The 22,853-nt window shown below is 37.2% G+C and overlaps 2 protein-coding genes across 3 annotated transcripts; both read right to left on the bottom strand.

The window, feature by feature from the left end:
• Window positions 1-4,911: 4,911 nt before the first annotated feature.
• On the bottom strand, window positions 4,912-10,534 carry LOC106078051 (3-oxoacyl-[acyl-carrier-protein] reductase FabG-like). 2 transcript variants are annotated; one of them, XM_013238793.2, is made up of 4 exons: window positions 10,372-10,534; window positions 7,291-7,496; window positions 6,224-6,585; window positions 4,912-5,727 (listed from the first exon to the last, which is right to left on the bottom strand). In XM_013238793.2, exons 2-4 carry the CDS (start codon window positions 7,476-7,478, stop codon window positions 5,483-5,485), a joined length of 795 nt encoding a protein of 264 aa, XP_013094247.2. In that variant the 5' UTR covers window positions 7,479-7,496; window positions 10,372-10,534; the 3' UTR covers window positions 4,912-5,482. The 2 variants fall into 2 exon arrangements, with proteins under 2 accessions (XP_013094247.2, XP_013094248.2); XM_013238794.2 differs by lacking the exon at window positions 10,372-10,534 and adding an exon at window positions 10,141-10,302.
• Window positions 10,535-11,818: 1,284 nt separating this feature from the next.
• Window positions 11,819-18,643, bottom strand: LOC106078050 (3-oxoacyl-[acyl-carrier-protein] reductase FabG-like). Its single transcript, XM_013238792.2, has 4 exons — window positions 18,534-18,643; window positions 15,779-15,994; window positions 14,158-14,519; window positions 11,819-12,557 (listed from the first exon to the last, which is right to left on the bottom strand). The coding sequence occupies exons 2-4, from the start codon at window positions 15,958-15,960 to the stop codon at window positions 12,301-12,303; spliced, it is 801 nt and encodes a 266-aa protein (XP_013094246.2). The 5' UTR covers window positions 15,961-15,994; window positions 18,534-18,643; the 3' UTR covers window positions 11,819-12,300.
• Between the last annotated feature and the right edge of the window lie 4,210 nt (window positions 18,644-22,853).

The raw sequence follows: 22,853 nt of genomic DNA, 5'->3' as shown, positions 1-22,853 counted from the left end.
TGAGGCTTTTACTTTGTACATTACAATTCCCAAACTATCTCTGCAGTTACTGTATTATTGTGACGATACCAAACTTGCATCCAAAAATTCATTTGAGTTTTCCCAGCAAATCGTGAGAAACTTTTATTTTTAACTTTACCAATTACCTTGTCCACCCCTAACGAAATTCCTCTATGATTTATCTCCCCTCGTCAAGACAAAGGTACTGGCTCTGATGGGACAAAACTGGGCTAAGTTTTAATTATTGACCGCTGGAAGGGTGACCAACGACACATTATATGCTGCACCAACACTACACACAGCGGCTTAATAACTATTCACTTCTCCCCCCCCCCCCCCACCGCCGTAGGATACGTGCCGCCCTAGGAATAGTATTGGACACAGACATATTCGTTGAAGTCCCTACTCTCACGGAAGGCAACGAATATAGACCATAAATCTGACCTGACGCCTGACATCTCCGGTATCTAGATACAGGTCGCTTCATTTATGATGGAAGATGTATGGAGTGCTCTGCCCAGCGTTTTAAGATTTCTTCCTTATCTGTCAATAGGATTGTCCCATCAGCATTTAATAGAGGGGATGAGCCTGACTTTGTGGGTCCATAGATTTCGTTTATGGCATGGTAGAAGTTCTTCATATCGTGCTTGTCAGCAAATTCCTGTATTGTTTCCACTTTCTTGATAAGCCAGGTATCTTGCATTTGGCGTAACTGTTTTTGCACATTTTTGCGGATATTAGTGAATGCATCTTTAGTGGACTGGGAGTTTGGGTTGTTCAGATACAATTTGTGGAGCTTGTGCTTTTCGTCTAATAGTTTTCTGATCTCAGTACTGTTTTCATCAAACCAGTCCTGATGCTTTCTCTCCATAGGACCGAGTATGTTTAATGCTGTGCTATAGATAGCTTCTTTGAAGCATTCCCAGCTTTTATCTACATTTGATTCAGTTAGAAGGATGGACTTGAGGCAGTTCTCTATCGCATCTGCAAGCGACTTTTCAGATTTGTCATCTGCTAAGCTGGCCGTGTTTAGTTTTTTTAGGGGTTTAGATTTTTGTGGACGTCTCTTTGGATGAATACGAATGTTTAGTTTTGTGATGATGAGGTGGTGGTCTGTTCCACATTCTGCACCACAGCAAGATTTGGTGACACGAATGTCCTGACGGTCAGATTGTCTGGTGATGACGTAATATATGAGGTGCCAGTGTCTTGAGCGGGGATGCATCCAGGAAGTTCGCTTTCTCATTGGAAGACTGAATATTGTGTTCGATATGAGCAGCTTGTGTTCAGCCCAGGTCTGGAGTAGTAATACAGGCTACAGCAAGTACCAATAAATGAAAAAATGGATGACCCCCCTACGCTAAAGGAAACCGATCTTTCCATTCAACAGCTCGTAAGCGGAAAAGCCCCAGGAGCTGACTCAATTCCCGCAGAGGTCTACAAAAAAGGTGGATTAGCCCTGATTGAAAAACTTCATAAGCTCTTCTTAATTATGTGGGGAAAAGAGTCAATACCACAAGACTTTAAAGATGCCACAATTGTTCATTTATACAAGCGAAAAGGAAACCGCCAGAGGAATATCTCTTCTCTCTATTGCTGGGAAAATCCTTGCACACATCCTACTAAATCGGCTCATGCAACACATAGAATATGGTCTACTACCAGAAAGTCAGTGCGGCTTCAGAAAAGAGTGTGGAACCATTGACATGATCTTTGCAGCAAGGCAGCTCCAGGAAAAATGCCAAGAACAAAATGCTGACCTGTTCTCAATATATGTCGACTTAACAAAGGCATTCGACACTGTTAGCAGAGGAGGACTCTGGAAGATCATGTCAAAGTATGGCTGTCCACAAAAATTCATAACCATGGTGAGACTATTTCATGATGGCATGAAGGCTCGTGTCCAAGAAAGTGGAGAACCATCAGAGCCCTTCGAAGTATCAAACGGGGTAAAACAAGGCTGTGTCCTAGCACCTACACTGTTCAGTATCATGTTCTCCGCTATGCTGACAGATGCATTCACAAATAGAGAAAACAACGGGATAAATATATCATACAGATTTGATGGTGGCCTATTCAACCCGAGGTGGCTTAAAGCAAAATCAAAAACAAAGGCAGCAGTAATCAGAGACTTGCTATTTGCTGACGACTGTGCCCTAAATGCCTGCTCTGAAAACGATCGCAGAGCATCGTCAGTGACTTCTTAAGAGCATGCTCAGACTTTGGCCTTACCATCAATACGAACAAGACTGAAGTCTTATATCTACCTGCTCCTGGAAAAGCCTACTCGGATCCAAGCACCACTATAAATGGACAGGATATAAACGCAGTGGGCAAATTCACTTATCTTGGCAGCACACTCTCCAGAAATGGAAAAATCGATAGTGAAATCGACCTGCGTATCGCCAAGGCCAGTGCATCCTATGGCAGACTGTCTACAAATGTCTGGAACAGACGTGGTATCACCACAAACACAAATCTAGGGGTCTATAGAGCCGTCATCCTCCCTACATTGCTCTATGCCTCAGAAACATGGACAGTGTACAGTAAATATGCAAAGAAACTAAACCACTTCCACATGACATGAAAAATACTAAATGTCAAATGGCAAGACAAAATACCAGATACAGTAGTCCTTCGAAGAGCTGGTCTGCAAAGCATCCACACAATCCTGATGCAGTCCCAGCTGCGATGGGCAGGTCACGTCTACAGAATGGAAGACCACCGCATCCCTAAACGACTCTTGTATGGCCAACTAAGCGAAGGAAAGCGCTCGCAAGGTGGTCAAAGAAAGCGCTTCAGGGACACCCTCAAAGCTACTCTGAAGGCGTTCAGCATAGACCCAGGCACCTGGGAGACAGAGGCACATGACAGAGCATCATGGCGTCGCGCTGTGAAAACTGGCGCTCAGGTTGCTGAGGAAAAAAGAACAACGCTGGCAGAAGAAAAACGCCAGAAAAGAAAAGCAAGACAAACGACACTAGCTCCAGCTGGAATAACCTGCCCAGTGTGCGGCCGAACATTCCGGGCTCACATAGGTCTCACCAGCCACATGAGGAGGCATAAAACCCCAGTGCAAAGCCCTCAGCCCCCTGGATGACAAAGTGGTCATCATCGAACCACGATGGACGAACTATATATATATATAAAGATACAGGTGAGAAATCACCTAGCTATCTTCCCCACCCGTTCAACAAAAAGTTCCATCTATATATAAAGAGAGACCAAAGCGTTTAGAGATAAGGCCCGCTAGAATGCATACAGTCTCTTCTGTTGGGGAGTTTATTTTGTGAGGTCTCATTAGGGACAAACGGCCTGGTTGCTGTAACTGCTTGCTGTAACTGCTTGCTGTAACTTGTTCCCACATCTGCCAGATCTCCACGTAAAGCTGTAACTGGAGCCGACCACACCAGATACCCCCCATTACGTACCTGTCAGCAAAAAGGCGTTGCCTGCTGTCCTTGGCCATAGAATATTGCCCAGTGTCCACAGTGCCTACTGCCCATTATCATCTGCCCAGTACCCGGCCCTAACTGTCCACTCCCCAGTAACCGGCCCAAACTGTCCACTGCCCAATAGCTACTGCCCACTGCCGACTGCTTAGAGCAGCCTTCGCTACATAAGATAAACTGGTGTGAGTTGAGTTAGCACGGCCATCTACGAGCTGGCCTGAAGACCACAGCTGAGAGATCATTCTACGACAACTACTACAAACTTAGTCTGCAGCACCAACCTTCTCTACTGCTAAACAGGCAGCGACCTAACCATAGCGGCAGCTTGGCTACAGCATAGAGGATATCCCGAGCAGACGTCCTAAGACAGAGCCGGACGACTCATCCTTTTGAGTGCCAGTCCTACGACAACCAGAAGAAGACCTAACGGACTGGCAGAACTATAAGTAGTGACGACATAGGAACACTCTCATTCACTCATTCATTAGCAATTTATGAGGAGCAATTATTCTATACATTAATGCATGTATTCCATTTCATGGTTATATTTGTTTTCATCAGTTTTCTTGTGTAAACTTATAGTCATTAAATCATTTTAATTTATAAATTTAATATACTGGTCTGTTCTTACTGTTAGTTGCGGTGTGCCTGTTAAAATATCTTGTATATGTGAGCGGGTCAAATAAATTAATTACCCCTAGACCTTAACAAACGAGCCAAAAATAACTATTTCAACATCTCGTCACAATTATAATGGAGAAATAGCGAAATGAAATACACTTGTAAGTTAAAATTCCCTGAACAATTATTTTTAATTGTGTTCATGTTATTTTGTGTGTGTGTGTTTCGTTCATTATTCTATAATCTATTATGCTCTCAAATGCATTGTTCAAAGACTCATTACAACCCGCATGGAATGTGAACACGCGCATGCGCTAAGGAGAAAATGTGCAAGTATGAATGTGAGTGTGTTTGTACTTTCTCAGCCTGCATTTAGCGGCATAGTCGCATCTCAGTATGGGGGTACTGAAAGGTCTACCTATTGGCATCTTTAAGTAAAATCTTTAGACAAAATCTGTTCGAGGATTTTCATATGCAAATCATTTGACGACTTTCTATCAGTCTGTAACTTTTGCACATATATAGTAGATTACAAATGAGTTCTTATAAGAATGTTTAATTTTAAAAATACGATTCTAACAAACAGCACTAAGACCATAGTGTGAACAAACAAGGTTACAAAGACAGTTTGTGTGAAACAAAAACTCAAAATCGGCCCCCGAAGTGGTCTTCATAGAGTCTTCACCAGGATTCGAACACGGGACTTCTGGTTCCAAGTGCTTTACCCCTCAGCCACAGTATCTCCATATATTCATTTAGCGTACACTTATATTTTTTTTTTAAATAAGAATTATTAACCTTATCCATACATTCAAAATTAATAACATGTTACATGTAATAAAGAGAAACTAAAAAAGATTTATTCTTCTAACAATATTGGATAAATTGGCAACACGAAAAAAAATAATACTTGACCTACGTTAAGCTACAATTGTGTACAAATGACTACAAGACTTTCCCCTTGCAAATAAAAATTAACATCTCCATTGGCATTGTCATACAAACTAGACATAGTTTTAGATCTAAATCTAGACTCAAGATCTAAGCTTATGTCTAGAAATAGATCTAATAAGTCTAGATTTAGAGTTAGATCTAAGTCTATTTCTAGATCTAAGTCTTGATCTAAGTCTAGATCTAGATTATAACAAATGCTATGCTTTTCATATGAAAACAATGAGTTTTAATAGTTTCAATAAGAAATCTGACTATAAGTTTTCAAGTTATCTTCAATGTTATAGACTTAAAGACAGAACTCACAGTGCTAGCTATGGTATCAATTCTGCATATGTAGAATATATAAGACCGTATGGTCACTACACAAATAGACAACGACTCTGTGTTTAGTGGAGATTCAACACAGACTGTGTCATCGGTGGTCCTCAAATCTTAAAGGGTTAACAAGCTCTGTCTCAGTTGGACGCTCCTCTGAGTGTGATACCTCCATCCACTTTGATACATTCCCCGGTTACAAAGTTTGCGTCAGAGCTGGCCAGGAACAAGATGACGTTGGCTTGCTCCTCGCAGGTGCTGTTCCTGCCGTGCAGAGGGTGCAGGCGCCCGTAGTCCTCCATAAACGTCGCCACGCCCTCTGCGTTGTAGCTCCTGTAGACATTGGTCTTGACAAGTGTGGGGTTGATAGCATTCACTCGAATCCCTGGAAGTTGTAAGAGCGCACACATTAAATACTAGGCAGTTAAATTTAACCAAAAAAAAAATAATAACGGCAATAAAGTGAATACATTGTCCCCTACGTTGGGTAAACAAACTAGATTTTAAAGATTTTGTGTTCTCACAATTAAATTCCTTAAAACTATTTTAGGAAAATCTATATCTGCCTTACAAATAAACGTAGAACAGTTGCCGCCTGTGTGGACAGTGTTCGATAGCTGCGCCGAAACCTTTACTCTATGGGAGATGACCGCGTGTCCAAGGCGAGCTTAATGGAGAACGGTGCCCTCTCACTCAAAAGCACTCACCCTTAGTCTTTGGACTCGAAGTCAATGAAATGTAAACACAACATGACTGTATTTACTGTATGAAGCAGGCTAACAAAAACGCTTGCAACATGCATTCATTCTGCAACTGTAACTATTAAAACCGCTAAATGCGTTTACTGATTAATGCAGTGATTGCTACGGAAGGTTGTTTACCTTTCGGGGCCAGACCCAGAGCAAATGTTCTAGTCATGTGATCTACGGCTGCCTTAGACATGCTGTAAATGATCTCGTCAGGATAGACCAGTGTGCTGCCTGTGGACGAGACATTCACAATGCAGCCTTTTGTTTTCTCCAGGTGGGGAATCGCTTCTTTAATCAAGAAAAACACGGCTTTCACATTTACATTCATGATCTGATCAAAGGCGTCCTCCGTGGCCCGTGCGATGCTGGATTCTTCCAGTATGATGCCTGCATTGGGTACCAGTATATCTAAGCGGCCAAACTTATCCACGGTTTGCTGAATAATCTTTTGTCTGACACTTGCATCACTCAGATCTCCTTGTATAATTAAAAACCTGTACAAAGAAAAGGAATTTTTTTTTAATACACACACTCAAAGACAAAACAAGATTCAAGTTAATGGATCAAAATGCAAATCATAATTATTGTGACGAAAAATAAAACATATATAGAGCTTTCGGTTCGGACTTACTCAACACTTGGCTATACCCGCATTACGAAAGTTTCGGATTTATATTGACTAACGATGACATTTGGTTTTAAAAAGAGGTTCCTATTGAAGTGCATACAGTGTGTATAATTAGTTTAGGGAAACAAACTTTCAAGATTTCGAGAGATTATAGTCTTAATGTTACATCTACGGGATAACGTGCATCTTTTAATAAAAAAAACTACATTCGTTTTTTTTTCTCTATAATTGGGGAGGCAGCGGTAAGAACTTTTTTAAAAGTAATTTTAAAATCGGAAAATGCATTTCTCCCAAAGACCAACTCTATTGGAGACTTTTAAAAAAAAAAATTGTATTAAAATTGCGTCTTCCTTGCAATAGAATGCATAGTGCGATCTGGTCCAGTATTATTTTTTAGATGGAAGAGGTACCTGGGAGAAGGTTTCCGTGCTGCCTTTAGGTGCTTAATAAACACAACTCGGGAATCGCTTTACTCTTCCTTAGTTGAATGTCTATTTGGTAGAAAAATATTCTATTTATAAGTAGAGGAAACTTAAATAGTCAAATTCTCTTTCTTGAAAAAAAGGCTTACTTGTCAGAGTTCCCGCCACTTTTTTCTAGACACTTTTGCAAAGCAGACGACAGTCTTCGTTCATCTCTCCCACACAGAACAACATTAGCGCCGTGCTGAGCAAACAAGATGGCGGTGCACTCTCCGATGCCGGAGCTGGCACCGGTAATAACAACCACTTTATCTTTGAAATCTTTGGACATGTTCATTTATTTCTCTTTCGGTGACTGTAAGTAAAAAGAAATCACTTTTGCTTTTAATATCATAACACCAATATTTAATAGGTCTATATGATCAGTGGCCTACCTAAAAGGGGGTGGGGGTGATGCCTAGTGCGAAAGTTCCCTTTGATGCCCTTAAAAAAACATCGAGCATATTTTTAGCGGCCCCCGAAAAGGGAAAAGACGCTATTTTGTGTGGAATGTCTGTCCGTCCGTCCTGTTTAGATCTCTTAAACTAGCAAAGACAGTAAAAATCCGACATCATAATATTTTAGACCATTCAAAGTTCTGATGCAACGGCTACTTTTTTCTTTTCTGAGAGCAAAAAATCTAATTTTTTAAATCACTTATGCAAGCAGTTTTTTTTATAAAATACACCACTTTTACAACTATTCACTATTAATGGTAACAAACACTGTATGCTCTTTAGTAGGGAAACAGGCATCCACCACATTTTAACACATTTACGGAAATGGTTTTAGATTTTTTGTCCAAAAAAATAAATTTTATATATTCTTACTGTTAAGTTATGTAATTTCCGTTCTACTAAATACTACATTTACTCAAAAATGTTTACTTTTTTTTAAAGAGAAAACATCTATTTAGTATGTAGATAAGTTGGACATAATTTAAAACAACAATTAATAAGTAGTCTTTCATATTATCGCGTGAACTGTAGTACATATACAAATATATAGAACACTTAACTAAAGGAATTTTTTTTACGTAAATGTTGTTAATTTTCTTGAGGCTTTGAATAAGAGATTGACCCTTTACATATCAATTAGGTCAATTAGATATTCATCATAATACATCAGTTAGGCCAGGTTCACATATAATTTCACATTCACTTTCACCTATCCTTTGGTCTGCTAGGGCACCACACAAGATCTGTCAACCTTCTTTCTCCATTCTTCTCTGTCATTAGTCTTTGATAGAATTCATTCTGATGTTTTTTTCTGAAAATATTGAAATCTGCTTTTTTACCTGCCTGGGTGGACCACTTCGGGGGCTGATTTTGAGTTTGAAACACAAACTGTCTTTATAACCTTGTTTGTACTTGATATAGTGTCAGATTTTGACATCACGGACTGTCTATATGGTAATCTGCCTAAGGCCGATAAATCTAGTTGACGTGGCTTCATCTTTTCACTTTTACTCACATGCCAACAAACAGGGCCCTATACATACAGGGTCAAACTTTGATGCGTTGTCTGGGTGCAGCAGATACTTCAGGTTACTGTACTCAGAGATATGCGTTGTCTGGGTGCAGTAGATACTTCAGGTTACAGTACTCAGAGATATATGCTGTCTGGATACAGCAGATACTTCAGGTTACTGTACTCAGAGATATGCGTTGTCTGGGTGCAGTAGATACTTCAGGTTGCAGTACTAAGAGATATGCGTTGCCTGGGTGCAGTAGATACTTCAGGTTGCAGTACTGAGAGATATATGCTGTCTGGATACAGCAGATACTTCACTGGAGATTGATGCAGCCATCGCATGTAGTTGTTTTGGACAGGCCCCCAAAATGTCAAGACCTTCTTCCACTAATATATGTATGTGTCATGCTAAATGTACCCAAGTCCTGGACAATACCATAATGACACATACAATGACAAAATAAGATTCAGAATGCCACTTTACCGACATATAACATGTTTAATTACATTATTTTCACTATAATACCGAAAAATAGTTAGAGTCTACACTTAGACTATATATATCCAAAAAGTCCAACTGTCCTGGACTAGGAACAAAAACACACTGCCTTATCATGAGTTACATTGTTCAACAAAACATCTCACCAAATAAAAACAACCCAAAACAATAACAGTTTTGAAATCAACCACCTGAATTGCCCCCCTTCTCCTCTACAGTAAACAGGAGACCCAGGCTGACCAGAACTCAGTCCTGACAATGCCCCTCACCAACGGATGCCTCGTGCGGACAGCACCACTCGCAAATTGCTATGCACGCCTCTGCATCTGATACATCGATTTTCTTTAAAAAAAAAACGTAAAGGCTCAATTCAATCGATTTATGGATGGATTAATTGATGGTTAATAGACAGACAGACAAATTGATCTATGCATTTGTACTGATTTTCTTTTTTTAAAAAATGTAAAAGTTCTATTCCATTGATTGATGGATGGATGGGTTAATTGATTGGTAGATAGACTGACAGACAGATAGATTGATTAGATCGATATATAGATCGATCGATAGATAGATAGATAGATAGATAGATAGATAGATCGAGATAGATAGATAGATAGATAGATAGATAGATAGATAGATAGATAGATAGATAGATAGATAGATAGATAGATAGATAGATAATTATTTAAACTCCAGTGGTGTGTAGTTCGGCCGTCTCTGCGGTGTTTTGTTGGAATGTGTGCTTGCGTGAATGTGTGCTTGCGTGAATGTGTGCTGCACACAGAAAAAGAGGTCATGGTTCGCGTGCATATTATAAACACACACCATAAAGTATAGGCTGGTCATAAATAACACAGCCTCAACTAGCGATATGGTTTTACATGAAACTATTTAGAAAATGGTTTTAAATTTATACTCTAGCAGAAGATATTGTAAGTGTATGTTTGTATTGGTTATTAGTTTGTATAACAGAACGAAGTGTACTCACGATTGGTGTCCTAAATTCCTCTTGCTGCAAAACTAATGTGTGGTCCTGGACAGTGTTTTTTTTTAAAGAAATACCCAGATTTGAGTTGTTATAGAAGAGAAATGATGTTATCACACGGATAATGGTTGAACGGCATTACATAGTACAGTATAACACATTTTCTTTTCTCTTTTTTTCTATTTATATTTTACAGTTAAATTTAAGTTTAGTTTATGTGAATAGATTACAAACCTGCTATGGGTTCAATAGAAAGATCTAGGCCAATGTTGTCTTGTGTGTGGTATCTCTTCTATCGAAATGACTGGCAACTGTATTGTTAAACAAAATATATCCCCGTTGTTCAGAATTATGTCTAGATCTATTGACCAGCTGATAAGTTTGAAGCTACTTCTCCAAAGATAAACTGATAATTTATGGTCACTAGAAGTGGTTCTAAATATATATTTTAAATTCGCTTAGCCCTATCTAAATTTGAAGACCTTGTAAGACAAACATATAAATAAAAGCTGAAAGGTTGGGGAAAAAATGAAATGGGAACCTTGGAGAGTATCCGTTAAGGGTATGTTTGCGCCCTATTATGACCCTTGATCAAAGGGAAGGATTTTAACTTGAGGCTAGGAATGAGAGACGACTCTTCACCGATCCCTCTGTCCGAGGTCCCCCATCATTTAACCAGATCCATTGCTGTGAGACAAGGCTCTTTGAACCCGCCTAGGTTCTCCCATCCCAGCGAGTCCGGAGTCCGAGTTAACGAGGGGTTTCTTCGTATTCCTATACTAACCGCGAGGGACCACTTGTGTGATAAGCTTTTTTGATCCGTGAAGATCCAGTACGTAAAATAGGTATGGCTGAGAGTAGTTACATCATAAGCGTAGTCTGTGGGGTGAGGGTCAACCTCTTCCCGAAATTTTGACGGATTTTTTGCTTTAATTTTGTTTATTTTAGGTGAGATTGTAATGTTAAACCATTACTTGCTAAAAGGGAGGGGGGAGTTGAGTTTAAAATCCCCATCTTCAATATAAAATTAAAGCTACCTACAGTCACAAAATTCTATGAGTGTTTTGAGTTTAACCCTCCCCTTCAAAGGGCTTTAAGTTTACTCCCTTCCCCGATGGTTTTAAGTTTAAAACCCCCTACAGAGAGTTTTAAGGTTTAAAAAATCCCAGTCACCAAATTCTATGAGCGTAACTAAGGGAGTTTTGATTTTTTTACAAAAAAAAACTCAAGAGATCTTTTAGTTTCAAACCCCCCAACAGATGATTTTGACGATAAAACTTCCCTTACAATATAAAATCTAAGGCGAACTACTGTCACCAGTCACCAAATTGAATGAACGTAGCCAAGAGGGGTTACAAATTCTAAAAGTCGCTGGGCTCCATTAATAAAGTGCAGTGATGAGCAGATTTGGTTTTTGAACTAACTTTCTTTAAAAAGCAGGTTAATGCATTGTAGATACTATTTGTTTTAAAATTGATTCTTGTGTTGTCGTGTAAAAGAAATAATTGTGCAAAATTTCAGCTTAATCCGAGATTTACCAGACAGACAGACGGAGTGAGTTGATTTACGCTTTGTAAACACAAAGTGTCTTAGTACAAGATAGACAGATAATCACGAGAACTAAATAATGAAATAAATAAACAAAACATTCGATTGTATTTCAAATAAACTTTTTATTTAATAAATTCTTTTAATTTAGAGCATAATGCGTACAATACACACAGTCACTCAGTATATAAATGCACTTAAAATGATAAAATAATTTATTTGAATTACATTCAAAGTACCAAAACACCATATTTTTTATCAATTATAGCCTTATCAAATGAAATGTTTTTAACGATGTCTGATATGTGTGTCAAACATCTTGCCCTACTATTAGCAATCTAAATGGTAACCATCAGTAGTTTCTATTAAATGTTTTTATATTTCTTTGAAACGGAAATACATTTTTCCCGCAGCAATTATTTCCAAAAGGACGTCATCATTTGAATACGAACTAAGCAAACCAAAACATCTCTAGAGGGAAAAAAATGAATATTAAAACGGGACATATCCATGAATGGAATACTACATATGAAACCTTAACATTTATCCAATATAAAATATTTATTTACATTGTGCAAATCTTGACCCCCGTATTGGACACTTCATTAGCTTTAGTTAGTACTCGACTTGGGGCCCAACCAGACTGGATCCGCCGTCAACCTTAACACATTGGCCCGTTATAAAGCTTGCTGCGGGACTGGCTAAAAATAGAATGGTCTGGGCTTGTTCTTCCGGAGTGCTGTTCCTTCCGTGCAGAGGTTGTTGTGACGCGTATTTTAAATAGGAGAGCTTTGATTCCTCTTCGCTACAATAGTAACGCTCCAGCCTAGTGGAGGAGACAGACGTTGGGTTGATAGCATTGACTCGAATACCTGAAAGAGAGAAAATGGAGAAAATTGTTTGAGGTTAAAAACCCCCTCAAATAAAAGAAAACTAGAGGAAAACTACAGTCCATAAATTCCATTAGCGTAGCCAAAGGGGTTTTGAGTTTTGAATACCTTCCAGAGGACTTGTAGTTTTTAACTGCCCTTCAGGGGTTAAGACACTCCTCTTTAATAACAAAAAAAAAACTAAAGCAAACTACAGTCACCTAATTCCACGAAGATGTTATGGAGTGTATTTGCGTGTTGTTATGGTGACGGTGGGAAGAGGTAGGCGACTGGTAGTGAATAATGCAAGACAAGTAGCAACTCCAGAACGTGAGACTGAGTGTTATTATAGTGAGTAGGATTTTTTTTTAGAATATCATTTTATATTATTACTAAAGTCTACTACATTACTATCATTTGTTCTCAATGTGTGTTTTTAAATGACAATATAAGTTCTATTTATTGTCTTCACAAAAGAGGTTATTCAAGTTATTTTAACTTTTTAAGATATAATACGTCGACAGAGGTTTAGTTGTCTACCAGCAATTGTTGGTGCTACTAGTCAAGGACCGTCAACAACAGTAGCCAAGGGAGGTTTGGGGGTTAAAATAAAAAGAAAAGCAAAGCTACAGTCACTACATTCCATGAGCGTAGCCAAAAGGTTTTTGTGGTTAACTCCCGCCCCTCCAATACAAAAAAAAAAAAAACAACCTAAAACAAAACTATAATTACCATTGAGCCTAGCGATAGTTGTTTTTTCTGTCGGTGGATGAGACCCGTTAATAAAGTAAATCTACGAGAATTGAAGCCAAAGTTTAAAAAAAAACCTAAAGCAAACTAGTCATTTGAGGTTCAACCCTACCCTAAATAAAACATTTTTCTTTTGTTGTTATTTTTTTCTCTACCAGTTACTGGGCTTAATTAATAGAGTGCAGTGAATAGAAATGTAAGATGTGATATTTGACCTTCAAGTTTTGAACAGAAGAATTGCAGGATATTGCCACTAGAGACACCTCAGAATATGCATTTTGTAGGTTCAAATAGATCTCCACTAACATCAGAAATCTAGAGGGTACAAAAGACTGCGAAAAAAAAGAAAGGAGTGGATCTAATGAGATTAATTACATATGTGTGTATGTGCGTGTGTGTGTGCAAAGGGGAAAAAACACCCCCCGCCTGGAAAAATCCTGCAACGTCCATTGTATTTATAATATAGATATAAGATAATAATTAATATTATAATGAAATAAAAAAGAAATTATATCTACATGCTCATTACAAATATTTTTATTTAAAATTTATTTTAAGACAGAAAAAATTAAATTATTCATGTTTTCTTCATATTCATAGACTTTCAAAAGGGGGAAGGGCCTTCACTTACATAATCCAGCCCTGTAGCTTTTATAAGATAAGTTATATCTAGAATGGGATATTTCTTATTGGCGTTACAGAAATGACATTTAGCCCATGTCGTCAAGATTTTTTTTTTACTACTGCAATGGAACGTCATGGGTGTTCCGTACTTATTCTAATCAAGCAGTTGGTCGGACTTATATATATGTCATATATATTACAACTTTATCTTCGAGATCTTAACAATTACCTTTTGGAGCAAGACCCAGCGCATACGTTTTGGTCATATAATCTACAGCTGCCTTGGACATGCCATAGATGATTTCATTTGTGTCCGCTATTGAACTGGTAATAGATGAGACAACAACGATGCAGCCTTGAGACTTCTCGAGATGTGGTATCGCTTCTTGTATAAGAAAAAACCCAGCTTTGACATTGGTGCTTATCGTCAAGTCGAACGCCTCTTCTGTGGCATCTTCCAGGCTGATGTTCTCAGTCATTATTCCAGCGTTGCTTACCAAAACATCCAAGTGACCAAATTTATCTATCGTCTGTTGAATGATACGCCGCCTTACCTGAGAGTCTGTTATGTCCCCTTGAACTGCTAAATGTCTGTGTGAAACAAAATCAGCATTTATTAGCTCGCATAAAAAGAATACAAGTAAATCAGGGATACCCAAAATACATCCCGGGATTCCGCGTTACATATCCACCCGCCGAAACTTCAATAGTGTTTTCTAGGAATATAACTTTAAACGGAACTGTGAAACTTGACTAGATTGAGCTAGAGACTCGTGTAGGACGTAATAATCTTTTTTTTTTTTGGTTTGAAGTGACGTCTTTATTTTATAAGATAAGAAGATAATAACCAATGAAACCAAGAAGGTTATAGTAAATCCTTAAGCTTCCCATTTGTTTTGATCAACAGCGATTGTGACTTAACTTACATAGATTTTGGTACTTGGGTTTACAAATAATTATATCATTGATCATGATCATACCATAGTCAAAGTTTTGCTTTAATTGTGTGTTTATATTTTTTTTATAAACTCTATAGACTGTGTACATTAAAAAAAAAGATATCCGATAGAAATCGTTTATTTCAGAAAGAACTGCTTCTCAGCCGTTTTTCTTTATTAATGTACAAATGTCCAATGCAAAATCGCCTAACGCCAAAACGGTTGTCGTCAAAACGACGTTGCAGAGGCGGCACCAAATCGTCACGTGCCTTCACTGTATGTGTACTTATAGGAGTTGATGGATACATATGTATTTAGTAGGAACTTAATCTTTCTCTAGAAATAAAAAATAAATTCAAAACATTACGGTAATGTCTGCATCAGTAAGTAAAGTACCCCTGACCTTTCATCAGTTGATGTCAAGTCATCTATTTCCATGGCGGTTGGTTAACGACCAACTGCTTCTTCTTTCGCCAACTAAAACTCCCGAAATTCAAATTCCAGTCTTCACCGAGATTGGAACCTGAGACTTCGCCGAGATTGGAACCTGAGACTTGGCCGAGGGAGCCAAACACTGTGCCACTACTACGCCCCATTACTCAAGTATAGCCTCCTTCAGTCGCAAAACGACTATGTATCATCTCATGGTCATGAAATGAATGCATCGGCATTAATTATGTTTGGAACGATGTTGACTACAAGCAGTGCTGTTTGTGTGCGCGTGTGTGCATAGAGCTAGGGTTTACTGAGTGTTAGAGTTAGGGTTTGGAAAAAAATAGCCCCTCGCCCCACTCAAAAGTTTTGAATCCGCTAGTGTCTAGGCCTAAGATAAAGATATGCTTACAACTTTAAGCATAGAAACTATAGAAACTAATTAAATAATTTTTATCAGAAATAAGTAAAATAAATTACTTGTCCACGTTCCCGCCACTTATTTCTTGACACTTTTGCAAAGCAGACGACAATTTTCGTTCATCTCTTCCACACAGAACAACATTAGCGCCATGCTGAGCAAACAAGATGGCGGTACACTCTCCAATGCCGGAGCTAGCACCAGTAATAACAACCACTTTGTCTTTGAAATCTTTCGACATGCTTTAAAAGAAGTTCTTTGAATTTAGACAAGACCTAGAACATAAAAACAATGGAAAATAATGTCACTTGAAGTAGACTATTGAAATTTTTTTAATGATTTATATCTTAGAAAGAGATAGATAGGCGGCATGTGATTGCAGTATGATCGAGACGACAGTCTAGAGCGCATACCACACAACACGGGCAGCCATCTACGTCGTTATTGATTAACCAATCATCAAGATGTTTGCAGGCAACAAAGAAATGTATGAACGGAAAACTGTTTACTGTTTGAATCATCGCCACGTCAGACAATGTTAATACATGTTTTAACATCTGACTTACTTTGTATTCAAACAAATTTGGGGCTCTAACAACGCCGATAATTTATTTGTATTTCATATAATTTACAATGGATTGTCTTTCAAAAGGTATTCTATGCTTTCTAATTACATTAGAGGACGTCCGACCCTCCATTGCCTGCTACTTAAGAGCTCAGACCTTAAAGATTGAGTTTAAAAAATAAGAACAATGGAACTGAGTTGAAATAATTGGAAACGAAAAAAAGAGCAAATCTCCAAGGGCTGAAATGATTGTCTCGAGGGCAGGGGAAGTTCAAACATTGCGGCCTGTCTGTGGTAACAGGCACGTAACAGTCACGAAACAGGCAGTAACAGGCACATCACAAAATAGTTTGAAAGTGTATCTAGACGTATGGAAAGATGATTGACTACTCATCTGTTTCAAAGACCTAAACGAGAGTGTTTTATGGCCAAGAGAACGGCTGGCCGCCTTTTTTTTTCCTTCTGTGTTTAACCATACGCAGTAACTTAGAGAAACTATATAACCATACGCAGTAACTTAGAGAAACTATATAACCATACGCAGTAACTTAGAGAAACTATATAACCATACGCAGTAACTTAGAGAAACTATATAACCATACGCAGTAACTTAGAGAAACTACATAACCATACGCAGTAACTTTGAGAAACTACATAACCATACGCAGTAACTTTGAGAAACTACATAACCATACGCAGTAACTTAGAGAAACTATATAACCATACGCAGTAACTTTGAGAAACTACATAACCATACGCAGTAACTTTGAGAAACTACATAACCATACGCAGTAACTTAGAGAAACTACATAACCATACGCAGTAACTTAGAGAAACTATATAACCATACGCCTTTTACAAAGATGAATATTTTTATGTGAACCAAATTTCCGTCAATGTTTCACTAAGTCAATTTTTTAAATTTACTTTGAAGGTCAACATTTTATACTTTGTATTTTTTAGAGAATTTTATTTTTGAGTCTGGTCGAATTTTTTTGTATAACATCTACTATACATTTTCAAGTTACCACTGACTCATTGAACAAGATATCTCTTAAACCAGTGATGCCCAACCTAATTCGAGCGGCGGGCCATTTTCGTTTCCGACACTCGTGTCGCGGGCCACATGACCGAAAATGTACAAAAAACGATATGAAATTGACCTGAAAATTGGATATTTGAAGTTGATCTTTGTTTTACGCGTTGGAAAATGGCTTCACATCAATTATCATTGTAGCTTTTTAACACTGACTCATTTTCTTGTTTCTTTTTGGTAAATATTTTCATCGATCCTCCAATTTTTAGGCGTAGTTTAACAATCTTTTATTCGCGGCTCAAACCAAGTATGGCGTCATATTTGTTTCATAATGCCGTTTATATGTTTATTTTTTTTTCTTTAAACAGCCAAACTTACTTTACAAATCAAATATTTTATTATTATTTTATGTTTCACAAAAAAAAAAAAGTAAAGATACGTTCAATTTTCCTGTTAGGTTCTACATTCGAAGTCCACTTGTACTTTCTTCGGCTTTCACTTTTCATAAACGTATACATGTTAAAGGTCATGGTACCGATCCATTAGGGAAAAAGAGAGGGCCTAACGTAGGCAAAGATACAGTTTTTCAATCTTTTTTTTTTTGGGGAAAGGGGGGGGGGGGAGATTTTCTACACTTGTGCCGACGGTTCAGCGGGCCGGTTGAAACCACGTTGCGGGCCGAACCTGGCCCGTGGGCCGTATTTTGGGCATCACTGTCTTAAACCGTCGTACAGCTACGCATAAAATTTCGTAAATAGGTTCCTTTAAACTAGTATGACCGTTACCTCTAAAGAAAAATCGCAAGCTTTCTATCAAATCTTGTATTTTATTCTTGGTATTTCCCTAAAAGGCCGCAGTCTATAAATAAAGCATAACAAAACACCACACAATTTTCGTATGGTTAAATCATTTCTTTTCTTTTTTCCCAAGTCTACTTCATTTTAATATGAATTACGTCATTTCCGCTTTCTTTTAGGCGTGGTCTAGATAAAAACAAGACCAACCTTAATAGGCTTAATACCATTAGTAAGATACATCTAGAGTCCTATTCTTTCTATTCGATATATATATATAATAATATGTTGATCGTTAAAATGAGACCCGTTTGTTAAATTTAAAAAAAAACCGAGTGTTCCGGCCATAAAAAAAAAAACTTAAACACAGTTCTCTCAAAAAATATATAAATTCTGAGTTTCTTGTACAAATGTATTACCTGTTGATTCCTTTGACAATTTCCGTTGTGTTCTGAATACGGATGTTTCCTAGAGCAATGAAGACAACTGTTGCAGATACACGCTCAATACGCCATGCGGGTGGATTCGCTTTTTTTTTTACGGGCAAAAAAAAAAAATTGGCGAATTAGTATTTTTGTTTGTCAAGTTGATAATAATAACAAAGTTCTTCTCCAATCAGACGTTAGCTAAAATATGTCACTAATGTACAGGTCATTCAGGAGAGTGGGGTCCATACGCTGAGCGGTTATTTAGAGGTTCTGTAATGGTATTTAGCTAAAATGTAATTTAGCTGTTCATCTTAAGTTTAACATGTGAATAATTATTTCATATGAAGAGTCTTAAAAAATTGTTGACAACAAAAGGTTTAAAGATTTAAAATATTTTTTTCTCTCTAGACTTAACCCTATCCCTAACTCAGTTTTCAGATATCAAATAATTCTTTATAGCAACGAATCACAGATCTATTTTAAAATTTCGACGCTGGTCTCGAAAACGGCTCTAACGATTTTCTTAGAAATTTGACAGTGTATGTATATAAATATGTAAATATAAATTTTTAAAGGTCCAGTTACATTAAAAAAGATACATATTTGTTGAAGTTTAAACAATGAAATAGAGTTAGATTGAAAAGAAAGAGATGTAAAGAAATGTGGAAGCGATATCATGGAACTTCCTACGTTAAGAAACGTAAGGAACTAACAAAAGGAAAATTTGGAGACATTTTGAAGCACAATAGGCCACATTATTCCTTGAAAGATCGCTGTTGCCAACTCCAAAATACACAACGGAGTGCTAGGAAGTGTACAAAATGATTCAATGCTTCGTAAAATGAATAAATGATCTGATTGTTCTGTTCTTTGTAATGAGTAACCATAACAAATACAAATTAATATATTTTCATATATATTTAAAACTAAACTGAATAAAATACTCTGAAAGACACAAAAATAAAGGCACATTCCTCGTTCCATATGCTAGGACAAATTTGTATAAAAGCTCCTTCTTCCCTAGCGCTATTAGAGCATGGAATGGGTTGCCTGAGCTAGCCAGGAAAACCAGTGACTTGGCGGAGTTTAGGTCATTGGTTAATATGCATGACTAAATGCATGACGCGTAGGACGTAATCATCTTCTTTTTTGAAGTAACGTCTGTATCATATAAGATAAGATAAAAGTACATTTCTTTTTCCTTATGTTAGGACATAATCGTACTAAAGCTCATTCTTCTTTAGAGCATTAACGGGTTGCCTGAATTAGTCTCTAATTAATAACATGAATGACTAGATTAGCACATGAATACGCGTAGGGGCGTAAATCTATTCTCTTTTGCAGGAAAATCTGTAATTTATAAGATAAGAAGATAAGCCAATAAGATAAGTTTTTTTTTCCATTTATATAGTTTCCCAATAAAACAAACATTTACATTTTAAAAAACTAAATTTGAATATTCGTGTATGAAAGCCAAAGTAAAGGACTTTATGTATGTGACAATGTCATATCGATATGATTGTTTCTGTTCAATCTATAAATCTTAATTAGATGGTAAAGTGTGAACGTATCACTTAGCGTCAGGCCTACATTTACCCAATTGTGAATGTATCACTTAGCGTCAGGCCCACATTTACCCAATTGTGAATGTATCACTTAGCGTCAGGCCCACATTTACCCAAGTGTGAATGTATCACTTAGCGTCAGGCCCACATTTACCCAAGTGTGAACGTATCACTTAGCGTCAGGCCCACATTTACCCAATGGTGAGATCAAAACGTTCATGACGAGACGTAATCGATATCAATTCATTCTACTTTTCATTCTTGTTATCCACACGGCCAGTGCTCTAGAGAATGGCAGAGTTTGTTGTTGTTGTTGTTGTTCTTATTGTTGTTGTTGTTGCTGCTGCTGTTGTTGTTTTAGTTGTTGTTGTTTTGTTGTTGTTGTTTATGTTGTTCTTGTTGTTGCTGTTGTTGTTTATGTTGTTGTTGTTTCCCAACCGTTCCAGACAGCGATAGGATCATTGTGCATTGAGAAAGCTAAAAGCAATTAGCTAAGGGGACGAAACCACACATATTTAGCCATATTTGTGAACACAGAGGATTAATTTCATTTGTTGGTATCAAACAAAATAATTTATTACCAGTAATTAATTGACTATGTGGTTGTTTTGTTTTAAAATTGATTTATGACTTGTCTATGCTGGTGAATAATTGATCAATGTTTCAAGAAATAATTGTACGAAATTTCAACTTTATCCGAGATTGAGTGTTGGCAGAAATAATGTTTACAAATTTTTAACCAGATAGACAGAGGGAGTTGAACTTGATATAAGCTTTGTAAAAAATATTTATTAAAGTTAGTCTAGATGTATTACAAGTTTAGTCATATGACAGATCCAAACTAATTGTTAAGTTCCCCTTTCAGACCTTGTTGTCAATAGGGAAGATGATGTAAAGGTCATCTGATTCTTTGGCCTACGGTTAATGAGGGTGTCATGTGGCCAGCACAACGACCAACCGCCTTTACATGACACTTAGTTTTTAAAGTACTTTTTATATTTTTTTTCTTATTTATTTATTTTTTTTTATTGCAAATACAAAATGCCTATAAATAATTCTGTATTATGTACAAAGAAGATTCTGTTTATGAAAAATCCACATATACAAACAGAATTCAAAACTTTGGTGCTTTTTTGTTTTAAGTTTCAGTGACTTTAAAATCTTTTACAATCTTCCTCTTTTTATTTTCTTAGGGTTTTCTTTTTTCTTAAAGTTCCATAACATCATCCCCCTCCTGTCATTTCTCTATATCGCTTTAGATTCTTTTCTCTTTTGCTGTACTTGATTGTTTAAAGACGTTAGCCCGGATCTTAAAAAAATCAAATAGTTCATAACTTATATTAACTAGGTATACGCTTTTTATGGCCTGGCTGCTGTACAGAAGCTATTTAAGGCTCCTCGAACCTCATAATCAAAGGTGCCTCTGCTGAGTCTGCTCCATAACGGGGCACACATTTTGGCAGGACTGCCTTACATATATGTACTGCTACTGACTGCTAGAGGCCGGTGTGGACAGTATAGAGGCACTACTCACCATTCGACAACTGCGCTGGGTCGGACACTTACCCGCATGGCGAGCTCAAAGGGAGAAGACATAACAGTGTTATCCCCCCCCCCCCCCGTTGTTACCGGTCGTTAACTTATAGGACCACATTGTTTGTAGACAACTAAACCGTTGTAGGTGTAATATATCTTAACTAATAAAACTTCAAAAAACTTGAATAACTTCCGTGTAAACAATACTAAATATAACTTTATTTATAATATAGACAAATGTAAGTTAATATGGGATAATGATATTTCTTAACAAAATCTAACTCACTACAATAACACAACTTTTCATATTTCGCAAATTAATTTGACTTTATTGAAAAGCTTATTTATCTGTCTTTCTGTCTGTCTGGTATTTCTCCCACACCCAAACTCGGATCAAGCTATAATATTACAAACTTATTTATTTTACCTGAAAAAAAAATCAATAAAAAAAAATTATCTATTGATTACTATTTGTTTGGTATCAAACAAGAAAAATAAATCGTACTTGACTGATGTGTTGGTATAAGTTGAATTACTCCCCTTTATACTTTGAAACTAGTAGTTTTGAAACTAATAATAGATATATAAAATCTTTTATTTGTATTATCATTTCTTTGGCACAGTAGTTAGTATGTTAGCCATACAATTGATTTAAGAACAGAATGTTAGTAAACGATGAGCCGGCACTAGTGGCTATCAGGCCATAATTAGCGTTTCAGACACAAAGGGGCGCCCTCCTCCCAAACTCGTCCTTTTAACAAGCAGGCTGGTTAGCGGAGGCGTTTCATTAATTTTGTAAGGGAAACAAAAACTCTTGTCTTGCTCAGCACAAAGATGATCTTTCGCCTATGACAGAAGTTGGTGAGTTGCAAGTTCCTCGAATGTTTAAATTGTTATTGATATAACAGAAATTACACAAAAAAACTTAAATCCTAAATCTAGTAGACAAAAAAAATAATGTTCTTTACATTTAAAAATACGTTTAAACATAAACACATACATAACAAATAGATAGTGTTTCATTCTTTTAAAGAAATAAAGGAGGTAGGCTACATACAATGAGACTGAAACTTTTCATGCCAAATCGGCTGCGCCAAAACGTCTTGCTTCGCGCCAGTTAGTGTCCCATTGAGTCAGTTACGACTTTGGACCTATATAGACTATATCCTCCGTCGACTTTGACGCACTGGCCCGTTATAAAGCTGGCTGC

Source organism: Biomphalaria glabrata, chromosome 2 (assembly GCF_947242115.1).
Source record: "Biomphalaria glabrata chromosome 2, xgBioGlab47.1, whole genome shotgun sequence".
Classification (NCBI taxonomy): domain Eukaryota; kingdom Metazoa; phylum Mollusca; class Gastropoda; family Planorbidae; genus Biomphalaria; species Biomphalaria glabrata.
The sequence above is the reverse complement of the archived record's forward strand: the minus strand, read 5'-3'. Positions and strand labels throughout refer to the sequence as shown.

What these genes read in the sequence shown, in the direction of transcription:
- LOC106078051 (XM_013238793.2), bottom strand. Translation starts at nt 7,478, where the DNA reads ATGAACATGTCCAAAGATTTCAAAGATAAAGTGGTTGTTATTACCGGT. An exon ending in AGTGGCGGGAACTCTGACAA is followed by an intron (nt 6,586 to 7,290) that starts GTAAGCCTTTTT and finishes TTCTTTGTACAG; the next exon opens with GTTTTTAATTATACAAGGAG. An exon ending in TCTGGGTCTGGCCCCGAAAG is followed by an intron (nt 5,728 to 6,223) that starts GTAAACAACCTT and finishes TACAACTTCCAG; the next exon opens with GGATTCGAGTGAATGCTATC.
- LOC106078050 (XM_013238792.2), bottom strand. Translation starts at nt 15,960, where the DNA reads ATGTCGAAAGATTTCAAAGACAAAGTGGTTGTTATTACTGGTGCTAGC. An exon ending in AGTGGCGGGAACGTGGACAA is followed by an intron (nt 14,520 to 15,778) that starts GTAATTTATTTT and finishes TGTTTCACACAG; the next exon opens with ACATTTAGCAGTTCAAGGGG. An exon ending in GCTGGGTCTTGCTCCAAAAG is followed by an intron (nt 12,558 to 14,157) that starts GTAATTGTTAAG and finishes TCTCTCTTTCAG; the next exon opens with GTATTCGAGTCAATGCTATC.